Here is a 14,137-nt window from a genome sequence, read left to right as displayed (position 1 = left end):
AGCTAAAACTTTGCACAGGAGAGGGAACCTGAGCTGTTTGTTTCAAATCTGTCTTGCCATCTTGGATGGTGCAGATATATTTGCTGGTGTTTATAGTAAAATAAATACAAAAGTGTTTTGTTTTACTATATCGTAACTGAATTGACCAGGTTCCCAGAAACGCTGCTGAATCATAGAACCTCACAGTGCAGAAGAGGCCCTTCGGCCCATCGAATCTGCACCGACACATTAAAAACACCTGACCTACCTCCCTAATCCAATTTACCAGCACTTGGCCCATAGCTTTGAATGTTGTGATGTGCCAACAAATGCTCATCCAGGTATTTTTTAAAGGATGTGAGGCAACCTGCCTCCACCACCCTCCCAGGCAACACATTCCAGACCGTCACCATCCTCTGGGTAAAAATGTTTTTCCTTACATCCCCCCTAAACCTCCTGCCCCTCACTTTGAACTTGTATCCCCTCGTGACTGACCCTTCAACTAAGGGGAACAGCTGCTCCTTATCCACCCTGTCCATGCCCCTCATAATCTTGTACACCTCGATCAGGTCTCCCCTCAGTCGTCTCTGCTCCAACGAAAACAACCCAAGTCTATCCAACCTCTCTTCACAACTTAAATGTTTCATCCCAGGCAACATCCTGGTGAACCTCCTCTGCACCCCCTCCAGTGCAATCACACCCTTCCTATAATGTGGTGACCAGAACTGCACACAGTACTCCAGCTGTGGCCTCACCAAGGTTCTATACAACTCCAACATGACCTCCCTACTTTTGTAATCTGTGCCTCAATTGATAAAGGCAAGTGTCCCATATGCCTTTTTCACCACCCCAGTAACATGCCCCTCCGCCTTCCGAGATCTATGGACACACATGCTAAGGTCCCTTTGTTCCTCAGAACTTCCTAGTGTCATGCCATTCATTAAATACTTCCTTGTCAAATTACCCCTTCCAAAGTGTATCACCTCACATTTTTCAAGGCTAAGTTCCATCTGCCACTTATCTGCCCATTTGACCATCTCGTCTATATCTTCCTGTAGCCCAAGACACTCAACCTCGCTGTTAACCACCCGGCCAATCTTTGTGTCATCCGCAAGCTTACTAATCCTACCCCCCACATAGTCATCTATGTCGTTTATATAAAGACGATAATAGGGAACCCAGCACAGATCCCTGTGGTACGCCACTGGACACTGGCTTCCAGTCACTAAAGCATCCTTCTGTCATCACCGTCTGTCTCCTACAACTAAGCCATTGAATCCACCTTATCAAATTACCCTGTATCCCATGTGCATTTGCCTTCTTTATAAGCCTCCCATGTGGGGCCTTGTCAAAGGCTTTGCTGAAATCCATATAAACTACATCAACTGCACTACCCTCATCTACACACCTGGTCACCTCCTCAAAAAATTCAATCAAATTTGTTGGGCATGACCTCCCTCTGACAAAGCCATGCTGACTATCCCTGATCAAACCTTGCCTGTCCAAGTGGAGATAGATTCTCTCCTTCAGAAATTTCTCCAATATTTTCCCTACCATTGACGTGAGACTCACTGGCCTGTAGTTCCCTGGCTTCTCTCTACAACCCTTCTTAAATAGCGGAACCACATTAGCTGTTCTCCAGTCCCCTGGCACCTCCCCCATGGCCAGAGAGGAGTTAAAAATTTGCGTCAGAGCCCCTGCGATCTCCTCCCTTGCCCCCCTCAGCAACCTGGGACACAAACCATCCGGACCTGGATATTTGTCCACTTTTACTTTGTCTACTTCACCATCACCTCTCCCTCCACCCTTCCGCTGTCTCTGAATTTTCACACTGCTTGTGTGGTATCCATTACTGGATGAGCAGAAATTTTCTGCAGTGAAATATTGGGAACACCGAAGAGATTGACTTCGGTTCCTGGAATAAGCTGCATTCCTGAGCTATCCATTCCATCCCTCTCTCTGGAAACTGTCCAAGGCTGGAGCAGACAGTGCATGACCTTGGTGTCACTTGAGATGAGCCTCTGATCAAATGTCAGTGACATCAGTAAGACCACCTCATTTCACCCTCATAACATCGCCCGACTCTGCCTCTGCCTCTGCCCCAGCTTGAAAGTCATCCGTGTCTTTATTAGCTTGAACCTGACTATTCCAATGCCCCTGGCTGTGACCCTTGTTCTACCTTTCATTAACTTGAGGCCTGTGTCCTGACTTGCACCAAGTCTCATTCACCTTATCACCCTTTTAGGTGACACCTTGATTTTAGAATTTTATCATTGTTTTTAATTGCCTCGTCCCTCCTTTATCTCTGTGAGTTCCTTCAGCCCCACAACCTCTGAGATATCCACATTTCTCTACTTCTGGCCTCTTAAGCATCTCCAGTTTTAATCACTTCACCATTGGTGACTGTGTGCTCAACTGCTTGGACCCAAAGCTCTGCTATTCCTTCCCTAAACCTCTCTGCCTCTCTATCTCCCTCTCCTTCCCTAAGACGCTCCTTAAAACTTGCTTACCTCTTGACCAAGCATTTGGTCACCTGTCATAATATTTCCTTACGTGGCTTAGTGTCTAACTTTGCTTCTTCATGCTTCTGTCAAGTGCTTTGGGATATTTCATTAAGTACAGGTTGTTAAAGGGGCAGAGTCTCAAACTGTGAGAAGAACATTGAGTGATTTTGTGCAGCCACCACAGCTTAATAACATGAGATGATTGTCTACGTCTCCTGTGGCCTGAGGTCTCACTTTATTTTGTGTCTTGTAGATAGTGAGATGTGTGCAGTATCAGCGCAGAATCCGGACAAGCCGACTGTCAAAGGAGCAACTTAAGAAAATTCCAGTGCATAAATTCAACAAAGGTAGGGACACTGCAGCTATTGCCGCCTGACTCAAAGGCAGCAAAGGATGGTTCCGTGAGAAGAGAAAGGTTCACATTGGCATCTAGAGGGCAATTTTTTTAAAGATTGGGGAACACAGGGAGCTGGAATCAAATTAAGAACCTTGTCTGAAGCCTCCTGGAGTGAGAAGCCAATTGAATAACAGTGCAGTATTAATATGTGTTGCTGTGTGACTGCATGCCCACCAGGGGGTGCTTTGGTACTACCTGCACCTTTCTATTAGAACATGTCACAGACCCATGTGCCATTGCAGTGCTGGAACATTTCACCAACGTGGTGTCGCACACTCCCAACAGTGTTTCTCCACCCCACTTCTCCGATCGGCTCGAAGTGGAGTTGGGGTGCAGTTCCATAGATGATTGCTTTCTGTTATTATGTTCATGTGGAAATACTTTGTTTGAGTGGCCTACGCAGCTGTGGGGCAGCACTGCAGATGGGACAGTCGGCAGCAGAAGACCACAGATCCCACTCTGTACCAGCCGAGGCCAATATTTTTCAACCTTCCCACTCCTGAAAGTTTATATTTCGAAAAATATAATTTGTTCATGAAATTTATAAAAGTGCATTACATAACAGCTCAGAGTTGACTTTACGTAAAACGCAAAACAGAGGAGCTTCTGTCAATACAGAACGAGACACTCCCGAGATGCCTCACTGCACTTACATTTGCAGCTTATATTTACAATATTTCATGGCAAACACACAGCTCGAGGAGTTCTACATGATTACCAACCTCGTGCTGTACTACAGCAGAAGGGCCTTCTAGGTTGACCTTTCTCCATTTGCAGCAGCTGCCCCAAGCTTTTGTGCATCCCAGCACGAGGCCTGGATCTTGGAGTGTGAAGCCTGCAGCAGTGATCATCAACTCTCTGCACTGGAAGACCAGCAACTTCCACGCAGACCAAAGAGTTGATAATCCTCCAACTACAGTTGAAGTTATCTCGGTGTCCCCCCCTGGTAACAGCCCAAAGAGCACAGAGTCCTCCATCATAAGGCTGCCTGGGATGAACCTGGACAAAAACTACTGCATCTCTTTCAGGACCTGCTTTGCAAAGGCACAGTGGAGAAGGATGTGGCAGTGGTTTCCTGAACTGTGCAGACCACTTTTGGGGTGTTCACTGATGGCCCCCCCAAGCGAGAACAGTTAATTCAGCCCAGGCTGATGATGGGGCCTAGGATCTTCATGATCCTTCTGACTCAGCACCATGCTGGGAAGTGTATTTACTTGTGCCATCAGGGGAGTCCATTAGTGTTTTCTAAAGTGAAATCAGGGCGGTTAGCAGCTGCAGCTTTTATGCTTTATTAAATATAGTTGCAAGTAATTTGGAATGGTGTGGAGGAGTTGCAAGCTGACTGTTCACATGGCACTTGGGTATGATTGTTTTTCCATATGGAGAAGAGGAATTTAGTAAAACGGATTCATGCATCTTGACACCATTTCGTTTAATTTTGTGTTAAGCAGGGATTAAATTAACCCCGTTGTTGGCCCTGTTCTCCCAGTTTGGATAGAACATGTGGAAAGCTGACTGCAGGTGGAGCTCATGTACTGTCCGCTTCCTCCATCACCACCTCCAAAACTGACAATGCTGCAATTGGCCTCAATAAAAATGGAGTGAGTGACCAGCTATGAAAAGGAAGTGAGTGAATGATCAGCTGTGACTCAGTGAGAAAGACACTGACCTCTCTCTCTCTCTCTCTCTATAGTTTCTTCCTCAGCCTGAATGTGCTGACTCTTAATGGATTTGGTTCTATGGGTGATGGCAACTTTCTGATTCCTTACCCTAATTGACTTTTATTTAGGTTTGAGACTGACCAGCGGAATATCAGTCAGTGCGCTGTTCAGCTATGCGGGCATTGTAGTTAAACCCAAGCCTGAGCTGGTTTCTTTTCCTTAGGGCAGAGGTCCTGATGTTTAATGCCTTTTAAAACCTGTTAATTCAGCATAGACCAAGGAATAAAACGTGTGTGGTTCTGCAGTTACTGTGCAAGTGGAGAAGAAGAAACACTCTAATCATTAAATGTTTAATATCTCTTAGCTTTCTAAACTGCCTGCAGAATACGATGGTTTTAAAGATTATTGATGATTTACCAAAAATTGATTAGGCTGCAGGTGATGGTGTTTTTTTATGGCCTGATACTCTTACAGCAAATACTACAGGTGTATTCATCATTCTTTTCCAAGCCAGAAAGCTTCTGAAAACCATTTGCACATGATATAGAACTTAACTGAAGATTGTCCAACCTATTCAGCTGCAACTATGTGACTCTCCTCCCACAGGGGCCTCAGGTGAATTCTCAGCTTCAACCAATCATCACACTCTCATCGTTTTTTGATAGTGGGAGGGTAAGACTGCAATTATAGCTAGGGAGAGAAATAAGACTGTAACACTTCAACAGTGTTATTGTTGGGGTGGGTTTAGCCCATCAAAGTTTGCTGAGCTGCGTGTGGCCTGCAATGCTCAGCCTGTCCATGACTGAAAGAGGAAAAGTAGTGGAAAAGGGATGTACAGAAGTGGTAACTTTCATTTTAACACTGAATTCCTAACTAGCTGTAAGTTTAAATTTAGATCACTTGCTGTCAGGACTTTCACTGGTCCCTCAATGGAGCAGGGAAGCAGAGATCTAGGGTTAAGACATGAGATGTAATGGGGGAGGTGGAGGGTACAGTGGTGCATAGGAACTGGCTGACCTGTACCTTAATTCCATCTGCACACCTTTGTTACATATCCTTTCATCCCTGTTGCCTAACAAAAGATCTATCTCTCTCTCTCTCTCTGGAAAGCTGCAGTTACTGCATAATATCCACAGCCTTTTGATGGAGTTAATTCCAGATTTATACTACCCTTGTCTGAAAGAGTGATTCTTGAATTCATTCCAGAATGGCTAATTTCTTATTTTAAGATTATACCCTCATTTTCTGGATTCTCCCCACCAGAGTTTCTCCTTACCTACCATTGCTAATCCATTTTAACATTTTAAATACCTCAGGTCACTCCTCAGTCTTCTATGGTCGAGGAAATGCAGCCTACTCTACGCAACCTGTTCTCATAATTTAGCCCATTTATCCCTGGGATAATTCTAATGGATCTTTGCTGCATCCCCTCCAAGGCCAGTATATCCTTTCTGAGGTGCAGTTGCTCCGGATGGGGTCTGACCAGTACAATTGAAATGAACTTTCTCCCCTTGAGACCACGTTCCAGTAGTCGTCTTGATGGCTTTTCAGTGCTGCAGCTGACCTGTGAGGTTTCAATACATCATTCCATACAAAGCAGACAAATGTTGCAATCTTCAGGACCAAGTTTCATATCTGGTCTGGTCTGAGTTTCCTGATCTGTGCTAAAATAGCAGCTTGTACATGTATCATTGGCTGTGTGACCTGGGCTGGTGAGGGAGGATGGCAGGACGGTCGTATGAGGAGAGATTGGTTCAGCTGGGCCTGTATTCACTAGAGTTTAGAAGAATGAGAGGGGACCTGATTGAAACGTCTAAAATTCTAACAGGGCTAGACAGACTGGATGCAGGGAGGATGTTTCCCCTGGTTGGGGAGTCTAGAACCAGGGGCCACAGCCTCGGGATACGGGGCAGGCCATTTAGAACTGAGGCGAGGAAAAGTTTCTTTACTTGGAAGGTGGTCAACCTGTGGAATTCTCTACCACAGAAGCTGTGGAGGCCGGGTCACTGAGTATATTCAAGAAAGAAATTGATAATTTTTTGAATATTAAGGGCATCAAGGGGTATGGAGAGAAAGAATGGCTTGAGATAGAGGATCAGCCACGATCACATTGAATGGCGGAGCAGGCTCGAAGGGCCGAATGGCCTACTCCTGCTCCTATTTTCAATGTTTCTATGATGAGTCAAAGATCCCACTCCTATCCTTCTGGAAAAGAAGTGTGTATTAGCATTGAATGAGGCAGGTTGCCTCACATCCTTTAAAAAGTACCTGGATGAGCACTTGGCACGTCATAACATTCAAGGCTATGGGCCAAGTGCTGGTAAATGGGACTAGGGAGGTAGGTCAGGTGTTTCTCACGTGTCGGTGCAGACTCGATGGGCCGAAGGGCCTCTTCTGCCCTGTGATTCTGTGAATGACGATAGGATTGGGCTCAGCGGCGATGCCCCATGTTTAAATAGCCTGGCAATACTCATTATCTTCTGGGAGAGAGGCGGACCTGTGGGAGATGCACAGAAAGAAATCCATGAGTGCCCCAAGTTTGAAAAAAGGGAACAGTGACATCAGAGGAAAGTCGTAAGGTGATTGGCTGTTAGGAAATTAGAAAAATGTAATTCTAAACCTTTGAATTAATTTAGAGATTTTAGCAGAAGGGAAGTAAGAAACTAGTGATTATGTCTTTTAATCTTAACTGATAGTGTTTATTGGATTACTGAGGTTTAAATTAGTACAGTAAGTGGTGGTGAGAAGAGGCATTAATTTAATTCAAAATGAACCAAGACAATAATTAGTTATTTACTTAATGAAGCTGAAATAAGGTTGGCAGGGCAGGTGATGCCAGTGTGATCCAATAAAAATCTGGAATTATAAGTCTAATGATTGTCATTAAAACCCATCTGGTTCATTAATGCCCTTTCGGGGATGAACTGTGCCATCCCTTCCTGGCCTACATGTGACTCCAGATCCACAGCAAACGTGGTTGACTCTTGAATGCCTCTGAAATGGCCGTGCGAGCTGCTCAATTGTATCAAACTGTGAGAAAATCAATAATAACTGAAACCAGACAGGGCACCCGGCATCGACCTAGGCACTGGAAACAACAACGGCAGATTCAGCCTTATTGACCCTGCACGTCCTCCTTACTAACATCTGGGGTCTTGTGCCAAAATTGGGAGAGCTGTCTCACAGACTATTCAAGCAACAGCCTGACATAGTCATCCTCAGGGAATCATACCTTACAGATAATGTCCCAGACACCACCATCACTATCCCTATCCCACTGGCAGGGCAGACCCAACAAAGGTGGCGGCAGGGAGTTGCACTGAGAGTCCTCAACATCGACTCCAAACCCCATGAAGTCTCATGGCATCAGGTCAAACATGGACAAGGAAACCTCCTGCTGATCACCACATACTGCCCCTGCTTAGCTGATGAATCAGTACTCCTCCATGTTGAACAACATTTGAAGGAAGCACTGAGGGTGGCAAGGGTGGGCTACTTGAATATCCATCACCAAGAGTGGCTTGGTAGCACCAGTACAGACCTAGCTGGTCAAGTCCCAAAGGACATAGCTGCTGGACTGGGTTTGTAGCATGAAGTGAGGGAACCAAGGAGAGGGAAAAACATTCTCATCCTCACCAACCTGCCTGCCACAGATGCATCTGTCCATGACAGTATCGGTAGGAGTGACCACCACACAGTTCTTGTCAAGACAAAGTCCCGTCTTCACATTGAGGATACCCGCCATGATGTTGTGTGGCACTACCACCGTGCTAAATGGGATAGATTTCAAACAGATCTAGCAACTCAAGACTGGGCATCCATGAGGTGCTGTGGGTCATCAGCAGCAGCAGAATTGTACTCAAACATGATCTGTAACCTCATGGCCCGGCATATCCCCCACTCTACCATTACCATCAAGCCAGGGTCAACCCTGGTTCAGTGAAGAGTGCAGAAGGGCATGCCAGAAGCAGCACCAGGCATACCTACAAATGAGGTGTCCACCTGGTGAAACTATAACACAGGACCACTTGCGTGCCTAACTGCATAAGCAGCAAGTGTTAGAACTAAGTGACTGCACAACCAATCAGGTCTAAGCTCTGTAGTCCTGCCATATCCAGTCATGAATGATGCTGGATGATTAAACAACTCACTGGGGGAGGAGGCTCCAAAATTGATGGGGGAGCCCAGCACATCAGTGCAAAAGATAAGGCTGAAGGATTTGCAACAATCTTCAGCCAGAAGTGCCGAGTAGATGATCCATCTCGGCCTCCTCCAAAGGCCCCCAGCATCACAGATGCCAGTCTTCAGTCAATTTGATTCACTCCACATGATATTAAGAAATGGCTGAAGGCACTGGATACTGTAAAGGCTATGGAACTTGACAATATTCTGGCAATAGTACCAAAGGCTTGTGCTCCAGAACTTGCCATGCCCCTAGCCAAGCTGTTCCAGTACCACTACAACACTGGCATCTACCCGGCTATGTGGAAAATTGCCCAGGTATGTCCTGTACACAAAAAGCAGGACAAATCCAACCTGGCCAATTACCGTCCCATCTATCTACTTTCGGTCATCAGTAAAGTAACGGAAGGGGTCATCAACAGTGCTATCAAGCAGCACTTACTTGGCAATAACCTGCTCACTGACGCCCAGTTTGGGTTCCACCAGGGTCACTCAGCTCCTGACCTCATTACAGCCTTGGGTCAAATATGGACAAAAGAGCTGAACTCCAGAAGTGAGGTGAGAGTGACTGACCTTGACATCAAGGCAGCATTTGACCGAGTGTTGCATCAAGGAGCCTTAGCAAAACTGGAGTCAATGCGAATCAGGGGAAAACTCTCTGCTGGTTGGAGTCACACTTAGCACAAAGGAAGATGGTTGTGGTTGTTGGAGGTCAGTCATCTCAGTTCCAGGACATCACTGCAGGAGTTCCTCAGGGTAGTGTCCTCGGCCCAACTATCTTCAGCTGCTTCATCAATGACCTTCCTTCCATCATAAGGTCAGAAGTGGGGATGTTCACTGATGATTGCACAATGTTCAGCACCATTTGAGACTCCTCAGAAACTGAAGCAGTCCATATCCAGATGCAGCACGACCTGGACAATATCCAGGTTTGGGCTGACAAGTAGCAAGTAACATTCGTGCCACACAAGTGTCAGGCAATGATTATCTCCAACAAGGGAGAATCTAACCATTGCCACTTGACATTCAATGGCATTACCATTACTGAATTCCCCACTATCAACATATTTGGGGTTGCCATTGACCAGAAACTGAACTGGATTAGCCATATAATATTGTGGCTACAAGAGCAGGTCAGCGCTAGGAATCCTGCGGAGATTAACTCACCCTCTGACTCCCCAAAGCCTGTTCACAAGGCACAAGTCAAGAGGATGCTGGAATACTCTCCACTTGCCTGGATAAGCGCAGCTCCAACAGCACTTAAGAAGCTCGACACCATCCAAGCTGTCCGCTTGATTGGCACCCCATCCACAAGCATTTACCCTATCCACCACCGATGCACAGTGGCAGTAGTGTGTATCATCTACAAGATGCACTGCAAGAACTCACTCCATTATTTCAGAAAGGAGGGAAAACAGGGAACTACAGACCTGTTAACCTGACACCAGCAGTAGGGAAAATGCTAGAATCTATTATAATGGATGTGATAACTGGGCACTTAGAAAATAATGGTGAGACTGGGCAGAGTCAACATGGATTTATGAAAAGGAAATCAAAGCTGATGGAGATTTTTTGAGGATGTTACTAGTGGAATGGATAAGGAAGAACCAGTGGATGTGGTGCATTTAGATTTTCAGGAGGCTTTCAATAAGGTCCTATTCAGTAAGTGAGCAAAATTAGAGCTCATGAGATTGGGGGAAATATACTGGTATGGATTGAGGATTGGTTAATGGACAGAAAACAGAGAGTAGGGACAAATGGATCATTCTAGGGATTGCAGGCTGTGACTAGTGGGGTACGGCAAGGATCAGCGCTTGGTCCCAGCTATTCACAGTCTATATCAATGATTTGGACGTGTGAACCAAATGCTGGTGGGAATGTGAGTTAAGATGAGGATGCAAATAGGCTTCAAGGAGATTTAGACTAAGTGAGTGGCCAAGAGCATGGTAGATTGAATATAATGGGGAAACATAGCAACATAGACAATAGGAGCCAGAGTCGGTCATTCTGCCCTTCGTACCTGCTCCGCCATTCAATATGATCTTGGCTGATCCCCTATCCCAACCCCATAGTCTCGCTCTCTCCCCATTACCCTAGATGCCTTTACAGCCCAGAAACCTATTTCCTCCTTAAATATGTTCAGTGACTTGGCCTCCACTGCCTTCTGTGGTAGAGAATTCCATAGGTTCACCATCCTCTGAGTGAAGAAGTTCCTCTTCATCTCAGTCCTAAATGGTCTACCCTGTATCCTGAGACTGTGACCCCTTGTTCTAGACTCCCCCAACCAGAGGAAACTAAAAACCCCTGCATCCAGCCTGTCCGACCCTATCAGAAGTTTATAGGCTTGAATGAGATCCGCTCTCTTTCTACTAAACTCCAGTGAATACAGTCTTGGTCGGCCCAGCCTCTCCTCATGTGACAATCCTGCCATCCCAAGAATCAGCCTGGTGAACTCTTGCTGCACTCCCTCTATGGCAAATATATCCTTCTGTAGGTAAGGAGACCAAAACTACACACACTACTCCAGATAAAAACAAAATACTGCAGTTGATGAAAATCTGAAACAAAAACAGAAAATGCTGGAAAAACTCAGCAGGTCTGAGAGCATCTGTGGAGAGGGAAACAGAATTGACGTTTCGAGTCCGTATGACCTTTCTTCAGATTTACAGGGAGGTAGAAATGTGATAAAATTTATACTGTTTAAGCGGGGGTGTGGAGTAGATGAAGCTGGATAGAAGGCCAGCGATATTTGGGGGCAGAGGAGAGATTGACAAAGATGTCATGAACAAAAGGACAAAGGGAGTGATAATGGTAGTGGTACTCCAGGTATGGTCTCACCAAGGCCTTGTATAGCTGCAGTAAGACATCCTTGCTCCTTTACTCCAGTCCTCTCACAATGAAGGCCAACATACCAATTGCCTTCTTAACTGCTTGCTGCACCTGCTTGCTTGCTTTCAGTGATTGGTGCACAAGGACACCCAGGTCCCTTTGCACACCAACATTTCCCAATCTGTCACCATTTAAATAATACTCTGCCATTCTGTTTTTCCTACCAAAGTGGATAACTTCACACTTATCCACGTTATACTGCATCTGCCATGTATTTGCCCACTCACTCAACTTGTCTAAGTCGCCTTGAAGCCTCTAACACCCTCCCCACTGCTCACACTCCCACCAAGTTTCGTGTCATCAGAAAACTTGGAAATCTGACATTTGGTTCCCTCATCCAAATCATTGATATATATTGTGAGTAGCTGGGACCCAAGCACTGATCCCTGTGGTGCCCCACTAGTCACTGCCTGCCGCTACAAAAAAGCCCCATTTATTCCAACTCTCTTTCTCCTGTCTGCTAACCAATTCTCAATCCACTGTCCTCAACTTTGGTAGGAAAAACAGAAATGCAGAACATTTCTTAAATGCGGAGAGATTGGGAAGGGTTGATGTCCAAAGAGACCTGGGCGAGTTCTTGTTCTTAAGTCACTGAAAGCTAACGTGCAGGTGCAGCAAGCAATTAGGAAGCTAATGGTATGTTAGCCTTTATTGCAAGAGGATTTGAATACAAGAGTAAGGAAGTCTTGCTGCAGTTGTATAGAACCTCAGTGAGACCACACCTAGAGTATTGTGTGCAGTTTTGGTCTCCTTACCTGAGAAAGGATATACTGTCTGTAGAGGGAGTGCAGCGAAGGTTCACCAGATTAATTTTTTTTAAATCCATTCACGGGATGTGGGCTTCGCTGGCTGGGCCAGCATTTATTGCCCATCCCTAGTTACCCTTGAGAAGGTGGTGTTGAGCTGCCTCCTTTAACCGATGCAGCCCATGTGGTGTAGGTACACCCACCGTGCTGTTAGGGAGGGAGTTCCAGGATTTTGACCCAGCGACAGTGAAGGAGCGGCGATATATTTCCAAGTCAGGATAGTGAGAGACTTGGAGGGGGACTTCCAAGTGGTGGTGTTCCCATGTGTCTGCTGCCCTTGTCCTTCTAGATGGTAGTGGTCGTGGGTTTGGAAGGTTCTGCCTAAGGAGCCTTGGTGAATTCCTGCAGTGCATCTTGTAGATGGTACACACTGCTGTGACTGTGTCGGTGTTGGGGGGAGTGAATGTTTGTGGATGTGGTGCCAATCAAGCGGGGCTGCTTTGTCCTTGACGGTGCCCAGCTTCTTGAATGTTGTTGGAGCTGCACTCATCCAGGCAAGTGGGGAGTATTCCATCACACTCCTGACTTGTGCCTTGTAGATGGTGGACAAGCTTTGGGGAGTCAGGAGGTGGGTTACTCACCGCAGGATTCCTAGCCTCTGACCTGCTCTTGTAGCCACAGTATTTATATGGTTAAGATAAAAGCAAAAAACTGCTGCTAATGGAAATCCAAAACAAAAATAAAAATACCTGGAAAAACTCAGCAGGTCTGACAGCATCTGTGGAGAGGAACACAGTTAACGTTTCGAGTCCGTATGACTCTTCAACAGAATCTCCCCTGGAGATCTTCCTTCCACAGCTTCCAACCCCATAATCTCCCAACGTTGGGCGGACCGCTTCTATCTCCTACCCAAAATCCACAAACAGGACTGTCCCGGCAGACCAATCGTGTCAGCCTGTTCCTGCCCCACGGAACTCATTTCGCGCTATCTTGACTCCATTCTCTCTCCCCTTGTCCAGTCCCTTCCCACCTACATCCGTGATTCCTCTGACACCCTACATCATATCTACAATTTCCAGTTCCCTGGCCCCAACCACCTCCTCTTCACCATGGACGTCCATTCCCTCTACACCTCCATCCCCCACCAGGATGGTCTGATGGCTCTCCGCTTCTTCCTCGAACAGAGGCCCAAACAATCCCCATCCACCACGACTCTCCTCCGTCTGGCTGAACTTGTTCTCACACTGAACAATTTCTCCTTAAACTCCTCTCACTTCCTCCAAATAAAAGGTGTGGCTATGGGTACCCGCATGGGCCTCAGTTATGCCTGTCTCTTTATGGGGTATGTGGAACATTCCTTGTTCCAGTCCTACTCCAGCCCCCTCCCACAACTCTTTCTCCGGTACATCGCTGATTGCTTCGGTGCTGCTTCATGCTCTCGTCTGGACCTGGAAAAATTTATTAATTTTGCTTCCAATTTCCACCCCTCCATTATTTTCACATGGTCCATCTCTGACACTTCCCTTCCCTTCCTTGACCTCTCTGTCTCAATTTCTGGTGATAGACTGTCCACCAATAATCATTACAAGCCTACCGACTCCCACAGCTACCTCGACTACAGCTCCTTACACCCCACTTCCTGTAAGGACTCCATCCCATTCTCTCAGTTCCTTCGCCTCCATCGCATCTGTTCTGATGATGCCACTTTCAAAAACAGTTCCTCTGACATGTCTTCCTTCTTCCTTAACCGAGGTTTTCCACCCACGGTGGTTGACAGGG

General features: G+C 46.2%; 1 protein-coding gene across 1 annotated transcript in view; it reads left to right on the top strand.

The window, feature by feature from the left end:
* LOC144672963 (E3 ubiquitin-protein ligase RNF167-like) overlaps positions 1–14,137 on the top strand; it is a 78,241-nt gene that overhangs the window by 28,512 nt on the left and 35,592 nt on the right. The window contains exon 8 of the mRNA XM_078534968.1: positions 2,737–2,830. Within this exon, the coding sequence (XP_078391094.1) occupies positions 2,737–2,830 (94 nt within the window). The remainder of the gene's footprint in view (positions 1–2,736; positions 2,831–14,137) is intronic.

Source organism: Cetorhinus maximus, unplaced genomic scaffold, assembly GCF_964194155.1.
Source record: "Cetorhinus maximus unplaced genomic scaffold, sCetMax3.hap1.1 HAP1_SCAFFOLD_174, whole genome shotgun sequence".
Lineage (NCBI taxonomy): Eukaryota > Metazoa > Chordata > Chondrichthyes > Lamniformes > Cetorhinidae > Cetorhinus > Cetorhinus maximus.
The sequence above is the reverse complement of the archived record's forward strand: the minus strand, read 5'-3'. Positions and strand labels throughout refer to the sequence as shown.